This window comes from Meles meles, chromosome 17 (assembly GCF_922984935.1).
Source record: "Meles meles chromosome 17, mMelMel3.1 paternal haplotype, whole genome shotgun sequence".
NCBI lineage: Eukaryota > Metazoa > Chordata > Mammalia > Carnivora > Mustelidae > Meles > Meles meles.
Genome location: NC_060082.1, coordinates 66,313,402 through 66,326,125, shown reverse-complemented (window position 1 = coordinate 66,326,125; position 12,724 = coordinate 66,313,402). Strand labels below are relative to the sequence as shown.

Sequence of the window (12,724 nt, the reverse complement as noted above, 5' to 3'; positions counted from 1 at the left end):
CTCTTATGGTTTGTCTCCCTCCCAATCCCTCTTGTTTCATTTTTTCCTTCCCTACCCCCCCAAACCCCCGCCCTGCCTCTCAAATTCCTCATATCAGAGAGATCATATGATAATTGTCTTTCTCTGACTGACTTATTTTGCTTAGCATAACACCCTCTAATTCCATCCACGTCATTGCAGATGGCAAGATTTCACTTCTTTTGATGGCTGCATAGTATTCCATTGTGTATATATACCACGTCTTCTTTCTCCATTCATCTGTGGATGGGCATGTAGGTTCTTTCCATAGTTTGGCTATTGTGGACATTGCCGTTGTAAACATTGGTGTGCATGTGTCCCTTCAGATCACTACGTTTGTATCTTTAGGGTAAATACCCAGTAGTGCAAATGCTTGGTCGTAGTGCAGCTGTATTTTCAACTTTTTGAGGAATCTCCATGTTGTTTTTTATACATGTTTTCTATACTGAGCTTATATATCTTAAATAAGGAAGTCTACCTTCCCCCAAATAAACTAAAAAAAATGGGTATTTTCCCACTATCAATAAATGCATAGGCTTATTTCTCATCCCAATAGATGTTCTACATTGTGGAGTCACACACATAAATATGCTGCCCTCTAGTGCTTGTTTGTGCATTAATTGCTGTCTTGGCCATTCTGAGAAAGGCTGAATTCTTACATCCAAGAAATGCCTTGCTTTAGAGGTGGCCATGGAAAAAGAGGCTCTTGTTGACCGGTTACATTGCTGTTCCAGGTGTCGAAGATTGTGGACACCATCTATAAGCAATTGTGTGAGAATCCTTCTCACGTTATGAAGCGCACAATGTTGCGGGTCGTCACCTTGTTAACACGCACCTCACCAAAGAAGGTTGTCTTCCAACTTATGGATTACCCAGTCCCGGCAGACAAGTAAGTAAGTCTCCCTCACCCCTTCTAGGGGCTTTGTTCATAGCCTCCAGAATCCGACAGAGCTGGCAAGTCAGGCCTGGCTTCTTTTTGTCTGAAAAAGCATATCTGTTTTGCATCACCTAGTATGACCATAAAATGTGAAAAGGATCATGCGCTTTATTCCTGTTCTCATACAATACCTACGCACGGTAAACACCATCAACAAATGGTTGTTGTCACTGTTGTTTATCTGAGGCTTTAAATTGTGTTCTGCTGCCTAACCCGTAGGAACCAACCTCTCCGCACAGTGATGGTGGGTTTTTCCCCATAAGTGATTACATTTATAGGGCTTTCCCCACCCCCCTCATTTATGAAGAACAGATGTAAGGTACTTCCATCCACCGGCAAAATAATGAAACATTAAAAGTAGCTGTTCCTTAGCTATTTATCTGGAATTCGTGATTGAGGATCACAGAAAATATTAAGGAGCAGAGAATACCAGTGTGGGCCAGTGGGACAGTCTGAGACTCACACAGCAGAAGAGAGTCGTAAATGATGTCCCCCCATTCCCGTCATCTGGACCTTGAGAAGGAAAGTAATACTTCTTTACTACTAACCATACACAAGGCAGGAAGTTACATTATGGAGAGGATTCAGGCTTCCGAAACAAATGGGTCTGAATTCCTTCCCAGCCACACAAGTTTCTAAACTCCTTGAGCCCCAATTTGTCTGTGAGGTGCGAAAAGTTCTTTATCTATACAGCAATTATATGGGTTAGATGAGTTAACACCCATGAAAGGGCATCAACGTCCACAAAGTGATAAACCAATTATACGACTGACTTTTTTTTTTCCCCCTAACTGAAAGCTTATATTTATTTGGGAGGCTCATAAGTACAAAGTATTTTACTACCGAGAAGACACCTGGAAATCAAAAATCTTCGTGAGTCTCAGTGTTTTCTCATTCAGGAAGTAAGAAGCCACTGTATGCAATATGTTACCAGCCTCCAAACCTTTTGTTGAGAAGGAATAGCCCAACATTGATAGGCGTTGCCAGTGACTCCGTACGAACGACAGAGAGAGCATAACCCGAGTGAGGTGAATTTAATTAAAACGGTCACCGGCAGATCTTGTGCACTAGTAGGTGAGGACTGAGGGAGAAAGGACTAGGATTTGGAGTTGAGCTAAATCAGAGATAGAGAATGTCTGGTCACCTGGAAGGTTCGATCTAGAAGTAAGGGAATGATACGGGGCGTATGAGACTGGATGTCCATGTGGTTCCAAGCAAAGTTCTAAAGCTGAGCCCAGAAGGCGGGAGCAGTGGAATAATGGTTCTAAAGAGCTGGTATGTCTGTGCTCTGTAGGACCAGGCCTCCCTATTAGGAACCTAAATGCAGAGAGACGACAAAATAAGGTTCAGAGCCCAGCATGAATTGACAAGGGATCAGGAACATATGCCCACACAGAGGTGTGTAGCAGTTTTTAAGATAAGCAATAAGAAAGAGTCATCTTGAATGGCCAGGCATGTAGAAAGGACCTAGGGGACTGGGACTTGAGAAGCCAGGGTTCTTGTGAGTGACACCTGTGTCGCTAATTAAATGTGTGACATTTCACAAAAGGGCCCACTCCTCTGAGCTCAATTTAAATTTCCTTTTCTGGGGCGCCTGGGTGGCTCAGTGGGTTGAAGCCTCTGCCTTCGGCTCAGGTCATGATCTCAGGGTCCTGGGATCGAGCCCCGCATCGGGCTCTCAGCTCAGCGGGGAGCCTGCTCTCTCTCTCTGCCTGCCTCTCTGCCTACTTGTGATCTCTGTCAAATAAATAAAAGTTAAAATAAATAAATAAAATTTCCTTTTCTAATTTTTAAATTTATATAGTTTTTTTGCTTAGTATTTCTATTTGGGTTTTTTAAGTTGATATATTTATTTATATTAATTTGTATTTTTATACCAGCTTTTAAATATTCCATTTTTCCTGGATAAACAAGATCACAAGGTGGGGGGCCAGAGTATGGAATGGAGAAAGCTTATCAGTTCCTGGCATTGACCTGGACAGACATTTAGATGTGCTAGGAAGTGAACTTGCAGACGGTGTTTTCTGTTAACATCTCACTGAAATCCTTCCTGTGTTTTCAAGGACAAGAGATTAATGGGATCCTTTGGAAATGAGCATATCAAGTTGGTTTCGATTTGTCTGCAATGTCTTTGCTATAAAACATGTAAACCCAAGACCTTTCCTGATCCGTGACACAGAATTACGTAGGAAATGACCAGCCTGATTCTCACTGTGGTGGGGCGGGGGTGGGCTGTGTTTGCAGCACTTTGATCCTGATGTGGCACGCGGCAGGTTCCGAGTCCAGCGTGGCCCCGCACGTGCTGAAGACGATCTTGCTGATACTGAAAGGAAAGCCTGGAGAAATGCAGGACAGCCTCAAGGAAAGAAGGCGGTTCTCGCTCGATACTACCAACATGATGCCTGTAGCGGTAAGGGACATCAGGAGTGCGTCTCTGTCCTCGTGTTTCTCTGACCGTGAAAATCCCGGTCTGCCCACAGGCTCCGCCGTCCTTCTGGACACTGTCCTGCTTTCATTCGTTCATTCATTCATTCATCCAACATGCACTTATTGAGTGCCTACTATATGCCGCATCCTGATCAGGAAGCTTACCTTCTGGTAAAAAACACAGACAATGAACAAAAAGGTGTGTCATGTGTCAGACGATATTTAGCTGAGAAGAGACATCAAGTGATGTGGGGAAAGGAAAGTGACAGCGTGGGCTTCGGAAAGTCGGTCAGGGGAGGCTGCTCTGTGGAGGCAACACCCAGTCAGGGAATGAAGCCGTGATCCCTGCTAATATCCAGGCAGGCGATTTCTAGACAGAGAGAAGGACACAAGCTCCATAGTGATGAAACCTTGCCTGGTACATCAGCGACCGCAGAGAAACCAAAAGGAGAGAAGGGAGCAAAGGTGAGGCTCGGAGACGGTGGCAGATGGTGGCAGGGAACCACCACCCACTACACCGCACAGACTTTTATAGGCCTATGAAGGCCTAAGGCCATTTGTGCCCACCATTTTCCATCTCCTGAGGGGTGAAATCTTACTCGCGGGAGTCCGTTCCAGTCTTATGGAGATACGGTGGCGGTGAGATGGGTCGTGCTCCACAGACACCAGGGAGGGTGGTTCTTGGACGTGGCGGACGCCGTCGCGGTGGTCCGTTGGCCACATGACGGTCACTGGCCTGGCCTGCCTCCTCGGCAATATGTCACCGCCTGGGTTGTTCAAGCGCAGGGAGGGCCTGGGTTCCTGGCAGGACCCTTCTCCATGGCCGCAGATGAAGGGGACACTGGGATGTGGTCGTCCTTGGGAACCACCTTGCTTCCCGCTGGTTTGGAGCCAAGGATGCTTGACGCGCTGGGGGAGCTCACAGAGCACCGGGCACAGGTCCTGGCTCAGAATGGACCAGAACGAGTGAATGCCCGTGCGCAGGGGGGTCGCGGGAGGGGCGGTGCTTCCCCCTCCCGCCTCCCCGAGGCCGCGGGTGTGCGGGCAGAACGTGCATCCTCGCCTCCTCCCCCCGCAGGCGTCGCAGGCCCTGTGCGCGCTGCTGCCGGTCGCCTCGTACCGCAAGGCGGTGGCCCAGCTCTTCCCGCAGCTGCTGATGGCGCTCGTGCTCCAGCTCTTCTACAGCGGCGACCTGCGGCTCACGACCCAGGACAGGACCGTGTGAGCCCGCGTCCGTTACTGCCGCCGCGGCGGGGGATGGGCTGCCGCGGCCCCTCGGGCTCAGGCGCTCCTCACCGCGCAGCGTCTGCGCTCCCTGGTTTCCTCCCCCGGGAGGGTCGAAGCCTTCAGAATCCCCAAGTCCCGAGAGGTGCGCGGGCCGCCCCGAGCGTGTGCCCCGCGCGCCCGGAGCGGCGGCGGCGGGTCGCGGTGTCGCCGCGGGAGCGCGCGGTGCCCGGGCGGGGAGAGCCAGAAGCGTCGGCTCCAAAGCCGGACGGGGCTCGCCCGGCCGCTGGCTCTGCGCTCGCAGGGGACAGGAAAGTAACGCGCGTCGACGTGCCTGTGAGCTGGGGAGTCGCTTGCGGCTGGCGCGTGGCGTGTGGCCTTGCACGCGCACAGTCCCGTCCGCACCCGCCAGACCAGCGCTTCCCTCCCCCGACGCACCCCGTCAGCTCGGCCGCGCTCGGGACGCGCGCCCCCACCGCCTGGTACCTGCCCTCGCCGCGGTGCGCTGGGAAGCCCGGCAGAACTGCAGAGCGCGACCCGCTCCGCTAGGGTGTTCGGGGCCTTCCCGGCGCCCGAGCAGACGCGCCCCACGCGGCCCCACGCAGACGGGAACGTGCCTACTGGTGCCGAGCGGCCGCGGCAGAGAGCAGCGGCGCTTTGCGCAGTCTCCCGCCGTTCAACACCCTTCGTGCACGAGCCGCTGCGCGGGTGCCCGGCCCACGACTGTACACGCCGCCCTTGCAGCGCACCCCGAGCCCCGTGCGCCTTGGTCAGGGAAGATGACGGGCGGGGAGAGCTGCCTTCCTTGGGCGCGAGCCCTTTCCCAAAGCCCTTTCCCTGCCCGGGCGCACCGCAAAGGCGGGTCACGCGTACGTGGTTACATGAAGGCCACTGCCAAGTGGTGACTCTCTTCTCCGGGCCTTAGCTACGCCCAGGACGCCCTGCGGGTGCTGCTGACTTGCTCGGGGCTGCAGCAGGTGGACATGGCCCTGAAGAGGAAGAACTGCTGGAGCCGGTTCAGCCAAGCGCTCTTCCACCATCACGGGGTCTACCTCGTCGCCAAGTAAGAAGGAGGCTCCGCCAGGTGCCGGGTCTCTACCCCCTTCTCCAGCTCTCTTCAGCTAAGCCACGTGTGAGCACAGTCCGCATCCACTCCGACCTCCCCCTCCCCGCTAAGGATCTGAATTGCCCTGGTTTCTACTTACTCCCTTATTTTAGGGGCTTATTACTTATTGGTGTAGTTTTCTCTTTCCCGGTTCTCCCACTCGACGATACAGACATCCTATCATCCTCCCCGCAGAGAATAGGTTCCCCTTTCAGCTATGGAGAACTAGAGGAAAATGTGATTTTTCTCTTCCTCTGCTGTTAGCGGATCCCAGCTTCGTGGGCATCAGACAGTCACAGATGTGCTCCCACTTTAAAGGGGTTCAGTAAAAATCTGTTCTCAATGAGACGAACAAATTTGGAAAGTACAACGAAGGAGAACTTTTACTTTTCTTGTAATGGAAAAGGTTGTGGGGTTTTTTCCCCCTAGTTAGCTCCTTACTGAACAGCAGTTTCTGATTACAGGGATCAGATTTTCTGATAAAGAGTCAAGACTTGGGGGCACCTGGGTGGCTCAGTGGGTTAAGCCTCTGCCTTAGCTCAGATCATGATCGTCCTGGGATCGAGCCCCGCATCAGGCTCTCTGCTCCGCGGGGAGCCTGCTTCCCCCTCTCTCTCTGCCTGCCTCTCTGCCTACTTGTGCTCTCTCTCTCTCAGCCAAATATGTAAATAAAATCTTTTACAAAAAGAATCAAGACATGACAAGATAATAGACCATTTAAAGTTGTAACCAACCCAGAAAGTAGAGTCTATATGGTCTCTGGGTCCTTCATGTGTTTCAAGTGGCATTTTATTTACACACAGATTCCAGGAACATATGTGGCCACTAGTTAAATGTCACAATATCCTTAATATCTTTGGATCTTCTTCCTTAAAGTGTGGTCCTCAGACCAGCAGCAACATCATCCCCTAGAAGTTTAAAATAGAAGAATCTCATGGCCCACTCCAATCCCAATCAATCAAAATCTGCACTTTAGCAAGATTCGTGGGTAATGTGTATATTTATTAAAGATCAAGAAGCACTGGTTTAAAATGCCAACCTGGAGTCCTAAAGTAAAACCCGTCACAGCGACTTTCACAGTCCTGCCACATCTGGGCCAGGCCGGCGTGTCAGGACAACTGTGAGCCTGGCCACTGCCCAGAAGGGCTTTTGTGAATCAGGACCCACCACTTCTCCCAAGCAAAACAGGGTAGTCCCAAACTCTCCTCTTCATTACATCACTCAAAGGAAAGACTTGGTCTAAAACCTTGACGATGACCTACTCAGCCTTCCTGGATTGCCAAGATATTTATTTTGCACTGTCTGTTTTCTGTCCTTTCGGTCAGGCAGCCTGTCGTGTTGCAGGACCCTCCGCTGTGGGGTCAGCGGGGGAGAGACGGGAAAGAGGAGTGATGTTAACGAATGAGACACTGCCTGTGATCCAGCTGTCTGTAATTCCCTGGAGCCTGTGTAGAATTCAGGATGGGGTCCAGTTTACCTTGGATTAGGAGATATTAGAAAATATCTTTCTTTTTCATCTGGGAGGTATAAAATATTGGAATAATGCTTCTCTCTTTCCTACCATTAGCTGTGGCTGATGCAGGGAGACTCTCCTCTTCTTTGCTAACTCGGTGCCTTACTCTCCATGACAGAACTCTCAGTGAATACAACTTCCCACAGTTTCCAGAGACCTTGCATTATCTCTACAAGCTCTCGGTGGAAGATCCTAGACGGTCAGAAGACAGTATCATCACAGTAATATTCCTCACTGAAGTAAGTTTCAGTAGATGACTGTGAACAGCCAGGTTCTCATTCCTTATCCAAACTTAAGTCAACCCTCCAATCTTTTTTTTTTAAGATTTTATTTATTTATTTGACAGAGAGAGATCACAAGTAGATAGAGAGGCAGGCAGAGAGAGAGAGAGGGAAGCAGGCTCCCTGCTGAGCAGAGAACCTGATGCGGGACTCGATCCCAGGACCCTGAGATCACGACCTGAGCCGAAGGCAGCAGCTTAACCCACTGAGCCACCCAGGCGCCCAACCCTCCAATCTTTTTATCTCCCTCTCTGAATATTAATTCTTACCCAGAGTTAAGACAATGACAGATAACTTTTGTCATGTCCTAGGAGATGTGGATTTGCACAAACACTAACTGTTTCTGTAGTACCGGTTCACACATCCCCGCGGGCTTGTTAAACTACATCAAAAACTAGTGATGTGCTATATGCTGGCTAATTGAACATAACAAAAAAATTTTTTAATTAAAAATACAGTAGACCAAGGAATATTTAAAGTACACTCAAAGTTTACTTAAAGATAGTAGATAATACCTGAGATCTGAATGATACTTCAGACTATCTAGGGGGAAGAAAAAGAAATGGTCCAAATAACTAACTAAAATGAAAATATAGAATATATTAATATTTATATTAACATTACACCATATATTGTAATGCTATACTAGAACTGAGCAAATTGAGAAAGTCCTTTTGCTTAGAAAAGGCATGTAGAAAGTTCTGTAAGTTGAAATTCTCTGAGTCAACTATTAATTTTTCCATAGACATAATACATAATAAAGTACTAACCAAAGGTGTTATGCCAAATAGCCTCAAAAATTTGACATAATTTCAAGCATCATAGTCAGCAAAACAGGTAATAAACTGTAAAAGACATACCCATACACAACAGTCCCTACTTCTAAAGTTTCCCGAAAGATACATAGTCCGTTTAACTGAACATTGCACTCGAAAATCACCAGTGCTGCCAAACTTGCTTTAATCCATTTGAATCTCTCATTATTTTTACTATGTGACTCATTCTTTTCATCGTATCACCCTTTTCAGTGTGTTCAGACATTAAGTAGACCCAAATAGGACATCCACCATGGCTCCCACAAAATGACATGTTCAAAAGAAATTGACAAAAGCACGAGATTTATATGAGCATTATTAATGTGACCGATCTTGTTTAATGAGCCCTAATGGCCTCTGTCATCAGGAATGTGGTGCTTACTCCTTTTGGAGAGTGACAAACCTGTCTAAGAACCCAGCAATGAGGGGTGGCCTCACCATGATGTCGCTTGGCCTTTAGTTGTTCTGAGCACACGATCTGCATGTTTTACCTTATCTTAGTCTTGTTAGCTGGCAGTATTTAACATACCATTTATTTATATATTATTTCTAATTTTCTACCGACATAAGTAACGAGAGTTTACATCTTCGTGCCTAAGTCTTCTTCCTTGCAGGATTTTAGATTACTTCCTTCTCGTAGATTCCATGAATCTGAAAGAAGAGCTAAGGAGTGTAAACATTCTCAAGGGTAAGGAATTTTATGGCCAGACTGATTTCCAGCAAGCAGGGTCACCCAGCGCTCCCCCCGTGGTTCGCTCACCCCACTGCACTCTTGCCACTCTTTTTTTTTTTTTAAAGATTTATTTATTCGACAGATAGAGATCACAAGTAGGCAGAGAAGCAGGCAGAGAGAGAGAAAGAGAGGAGGAAGCAGGCTCCCGGCCAAGCAGAGAGTCTGATGCGGGGCTCGATCCCGAGACCCTGGGATCATGACCTGAGCTGAAGGCAGAGGCTTTAACCCGCTGAGCCACCCAGGTGCTCCCACTCTTGCCACTCTTGATGAGCTTTCCAAGTTGAGACTAAAGGTGATGTCTTGTGGGGGATTTGATTTGTCCTCAATTTTTTAAATTTTAGAGAGGTTGAACATTTCAAAAATATAACTGTCCATAAATTAAATTTCCATAATCTGCACAACCCGATCTCTTCTGTGCCCTTTTGCTTAGGACAGTCTTAGTGTTTTTCTCAATGAATTCTAGGATTCTCTGTCTCTCACACACACACCCCCACAGAATGTCGTGAAGGATATCAAACGTGTTATGCATTTGATTATAACGCCGATCGAGAATCAATACTCAGTTGGTTGTTTGCCTTTTATTTTTGCTTATGGAATATGATTTCTTTCATAAAAATTAAGCATTAAAAAATCTACTGTGGCCAAAGAGTTGGTAAATACTGTATATCACGTATAATTTGTTCACTTTATATATTTTTATGTAAATTTTTACATGCAATGTTGTTTCCCATGAAGTTTATATGGTGTACCACGAGGTACACCATCGTCTTTCATTAAAACTAAAGTTTTCACTAAATAAGTAACTTCCTATCCCAGCATCATTAATTAATCAATTCACTCCTCACTGGTGCCACTACCTTTATGAATTCCATCCTTAATTCCATAGACACACGACACACCACACCCACATTAGGGTCTGCCCTGGGAGACTCTTCTAGGGTCCATTCATTTTCTCATTGCTGTGCAAGGATCACACTGGAATTAGGGAAGCTTGCAACTAAATTTTAATGTCTTGCAAAGCAACTTTCTATCAGCTCCCTTCAAAATGTCTTTAGTCTTTCCTATGTATTTATCTTTCAAGTCACATGTTAAAATAATTTTGCCAGGTTTAAAAGAAAAAAAAACTTTCACTGAAACTATGATTGCAGTTAAATTAAAGCTATGAGCTTCTTGGGAATATTTGGTATTTTTATAATTTTGCTTCTTTTTTTAATTCAATACTTTGTCATATTCATATAAGTCTTACATATTAATTTTGGAATTATTAAGTGGTTTATATTATTTTAAGTTGTTAGTGCAAATGTGGCCTTTTTTGGTTCTTGAATTTATCTTTATTAAATGTGATTTGGAGTATAGATTTTTGTGTTTGTTTTGTATCTTGAGACAGCCGTCACATAATATTATAGTAGTTTTAGGTGTACAGCACACTGATCCGACAACTCTCTACGTTGCGCCGTGCTCACGAGTGTGGCCGCCATCTGTCACCATGCAACACTCTTACAAGACCCTTGCCTATATTCCCACTGCTGTGCCTTTATCCCCATGACTTACTCATTCCATAACTGGAAGCCTATATCACTCACTCTCCTTTATCCATTTTGCCCAGCCCTCTACCCCTCTTCTTTCTGACAACCATCAGTTTTCTGCATTTAGGAATCTGATTCTGCTTTTTGTCTTGTTTATTCATTTCCTTTTTTTTTTTTAGATTTCACATATGGTTGAAAATATGGTATTTGTCTTTCTCCGTCTGACTTATTTCACTCAGCATTAGACCCTCTAAGTCCATCCATGTTGTTGCAAATGGCAAGATCTCATCTTCTTATGGCTGAGTAATATTCCACTGTTTTTATATATCACATCTTGTTTACCTTTTCATCTCTGCATGGGAACTTGAGCTGCCTCCTTAACTCGGCCCTTGTAAATAATGCTGCTATAAACAGCGGTGCATGGATTGTTGGTGGGAATGCAAGCTGGTGCAGCCACCCTGGAAAATGGTATGGAGGTTCCTCAAAAAGTTGAAACTAGAGTTTCTCTGACTCAGCAATTGCACTACTAAGGATTTACCCTAAAGATGCAAATGTAGTGGTCCCAAGGAGCACCTGCACCCCAATGTTTATAGCAGCAATGTCCACAATAGCCAAACTATGGAAAGAGCCCAGATGTCCATCGACAGATGAGTGAATAAAGAAGATGTGGTACCTCTTGTTCAACATAGTATTAGAAGTCCTAGCAACGGCAATCAGACAACAAAGAGAAATAAAAGGTATCCAAATTGGCAAGGAAGAAGTCAAACTCTCTCTCTTCGCAGATGACATGATTCTTTATATGGAAAACCCCAAAGACTCCACCCCCAAACTACTAGAACTCATACAGCAATTCAGTAACGTGGCAGGATACAAAGTCAATGTACAGAAATCAGTGGCTTTCTTATACACTAACAATGAAAATACAGAAAGGGAAATTAGAGAATCGATTCCATTTACTATAGCACCAAGAACCATAAGATACCTGGGCATAAACCTAACCAAAGAGGTAAAGGACCTGTACTCGAGGAACTACAGAACACTCATGAAAGAAATTGAAGAAGACACAAAAAGATGGAAGACTGTTCCATGCTCTTGGATTGGAAGAATAAACATTGTTAAAATGTCTATACTGCCTAGAGCAATCTATACTTTTAATGCCATTCCGATCAAAATTCCACCGATATTTTTCAAAGAGCTGGAGCAAATAATCCTAAAATTTGTATGGAGTCAGAAGAGACCCCGAATTGCTAAGGAAATGTTGAAAAACAAAAACAAAACTGGCGGCATCACATTACCCGATTTCAAGCTTTACTACAAAGCTGTGATCACCAAGACAGCGTGGTACTGGCATAAAAACAGACACATAGACCAGTGGAACAGAGTGGAGAGCCCAGATATGGACCCTCAACTCTATGGTCAAATAATCTTCGACAAAAAAGGAAAAAATATTCAATGGAAAAAAGACAGTCTCTTCAATAAATGGTGCTGGGAAAACTGGACAGCAATATGTAGAAGAATGAAACTCGACCATTCTCTTACACCGTACACAAAGATAAACTCAAAATGGATAAAAGACCTCAACGTGAGACAGGAATCTATCAGAATCCTAGAGGAGAACATAGGCAGTAACCTCTTCGATATCAGCCACAGCAACTTCTTTCAAGATAAGTCTCCAAAGGCCAAGGAAACAAAAGCAAAAATGAACTTTTGGGACTTCATCAAGATCAAAAGCTTCTGCACAGCAAAGGAAACAGTCAACAAAACAAAGAGGCAACCCACGGAATGGGAGAAGATATTTGTAAATGACAGTACAGACAAAAGGTTGATATCCAGGATCTACAAAGAACTTCTCAAACTCAACACACACAAAACAGATAATCATATCAAAAAATGGGCAGAAGATATGAATAGACACTTCTCCAATGAAGACATACAAATGGCTATCAGACACATGAAAAAATGTTCATCATCACTAGCCATCAGGGAGATTCAAATTAAAACAACATTGAGATACCACCTAACACCAGTTAGAATGGCCAAAATTAGCAAGACAGGAAACAACGTGTGCTGGAGAGGATGTGGAGAAAGGGGAACCCTCTTCCACTGTTGGTGGGAATGCAAGTTAGTGCAGCCACTTTGGAGAAC

At 45.7% G+C, this 12,724-nt stretch overlaps 1 protein-coding gene across 1 annotated transcript in view; it reads left to right on the top strand.

Annotated features, from left to right (window-relative positions):
- Positions 1-12,724, top strand: part of MROH9 (maestro heat like repeat family member 9) — a 96,189-nt gene that overhangs the window by 38,920 nt on the left and 44,545 nt on the right. The window contains exons 8-12 of the mRNA XM_045982310.1: positions 753-907; positions 3,200-3,365; positions 4,461-4,603; positions 5,532-5,669; positions 7,343-7,463. Of these exons, the coding sequence (XP_045838266.1) occupies positions 753-907; positions 3,200-3,365; positions 4,461-4,603; positions 5,532-5,669; positions 7,343-7,463 (723 nt within the window). The remainder of the gene's footprint in view (positions 1-752; positions 908-3,199; positions 3,366-4,460; positions 4,604-5,531; positions 5,670-7,342; positions 7,464-12,724) is intronic.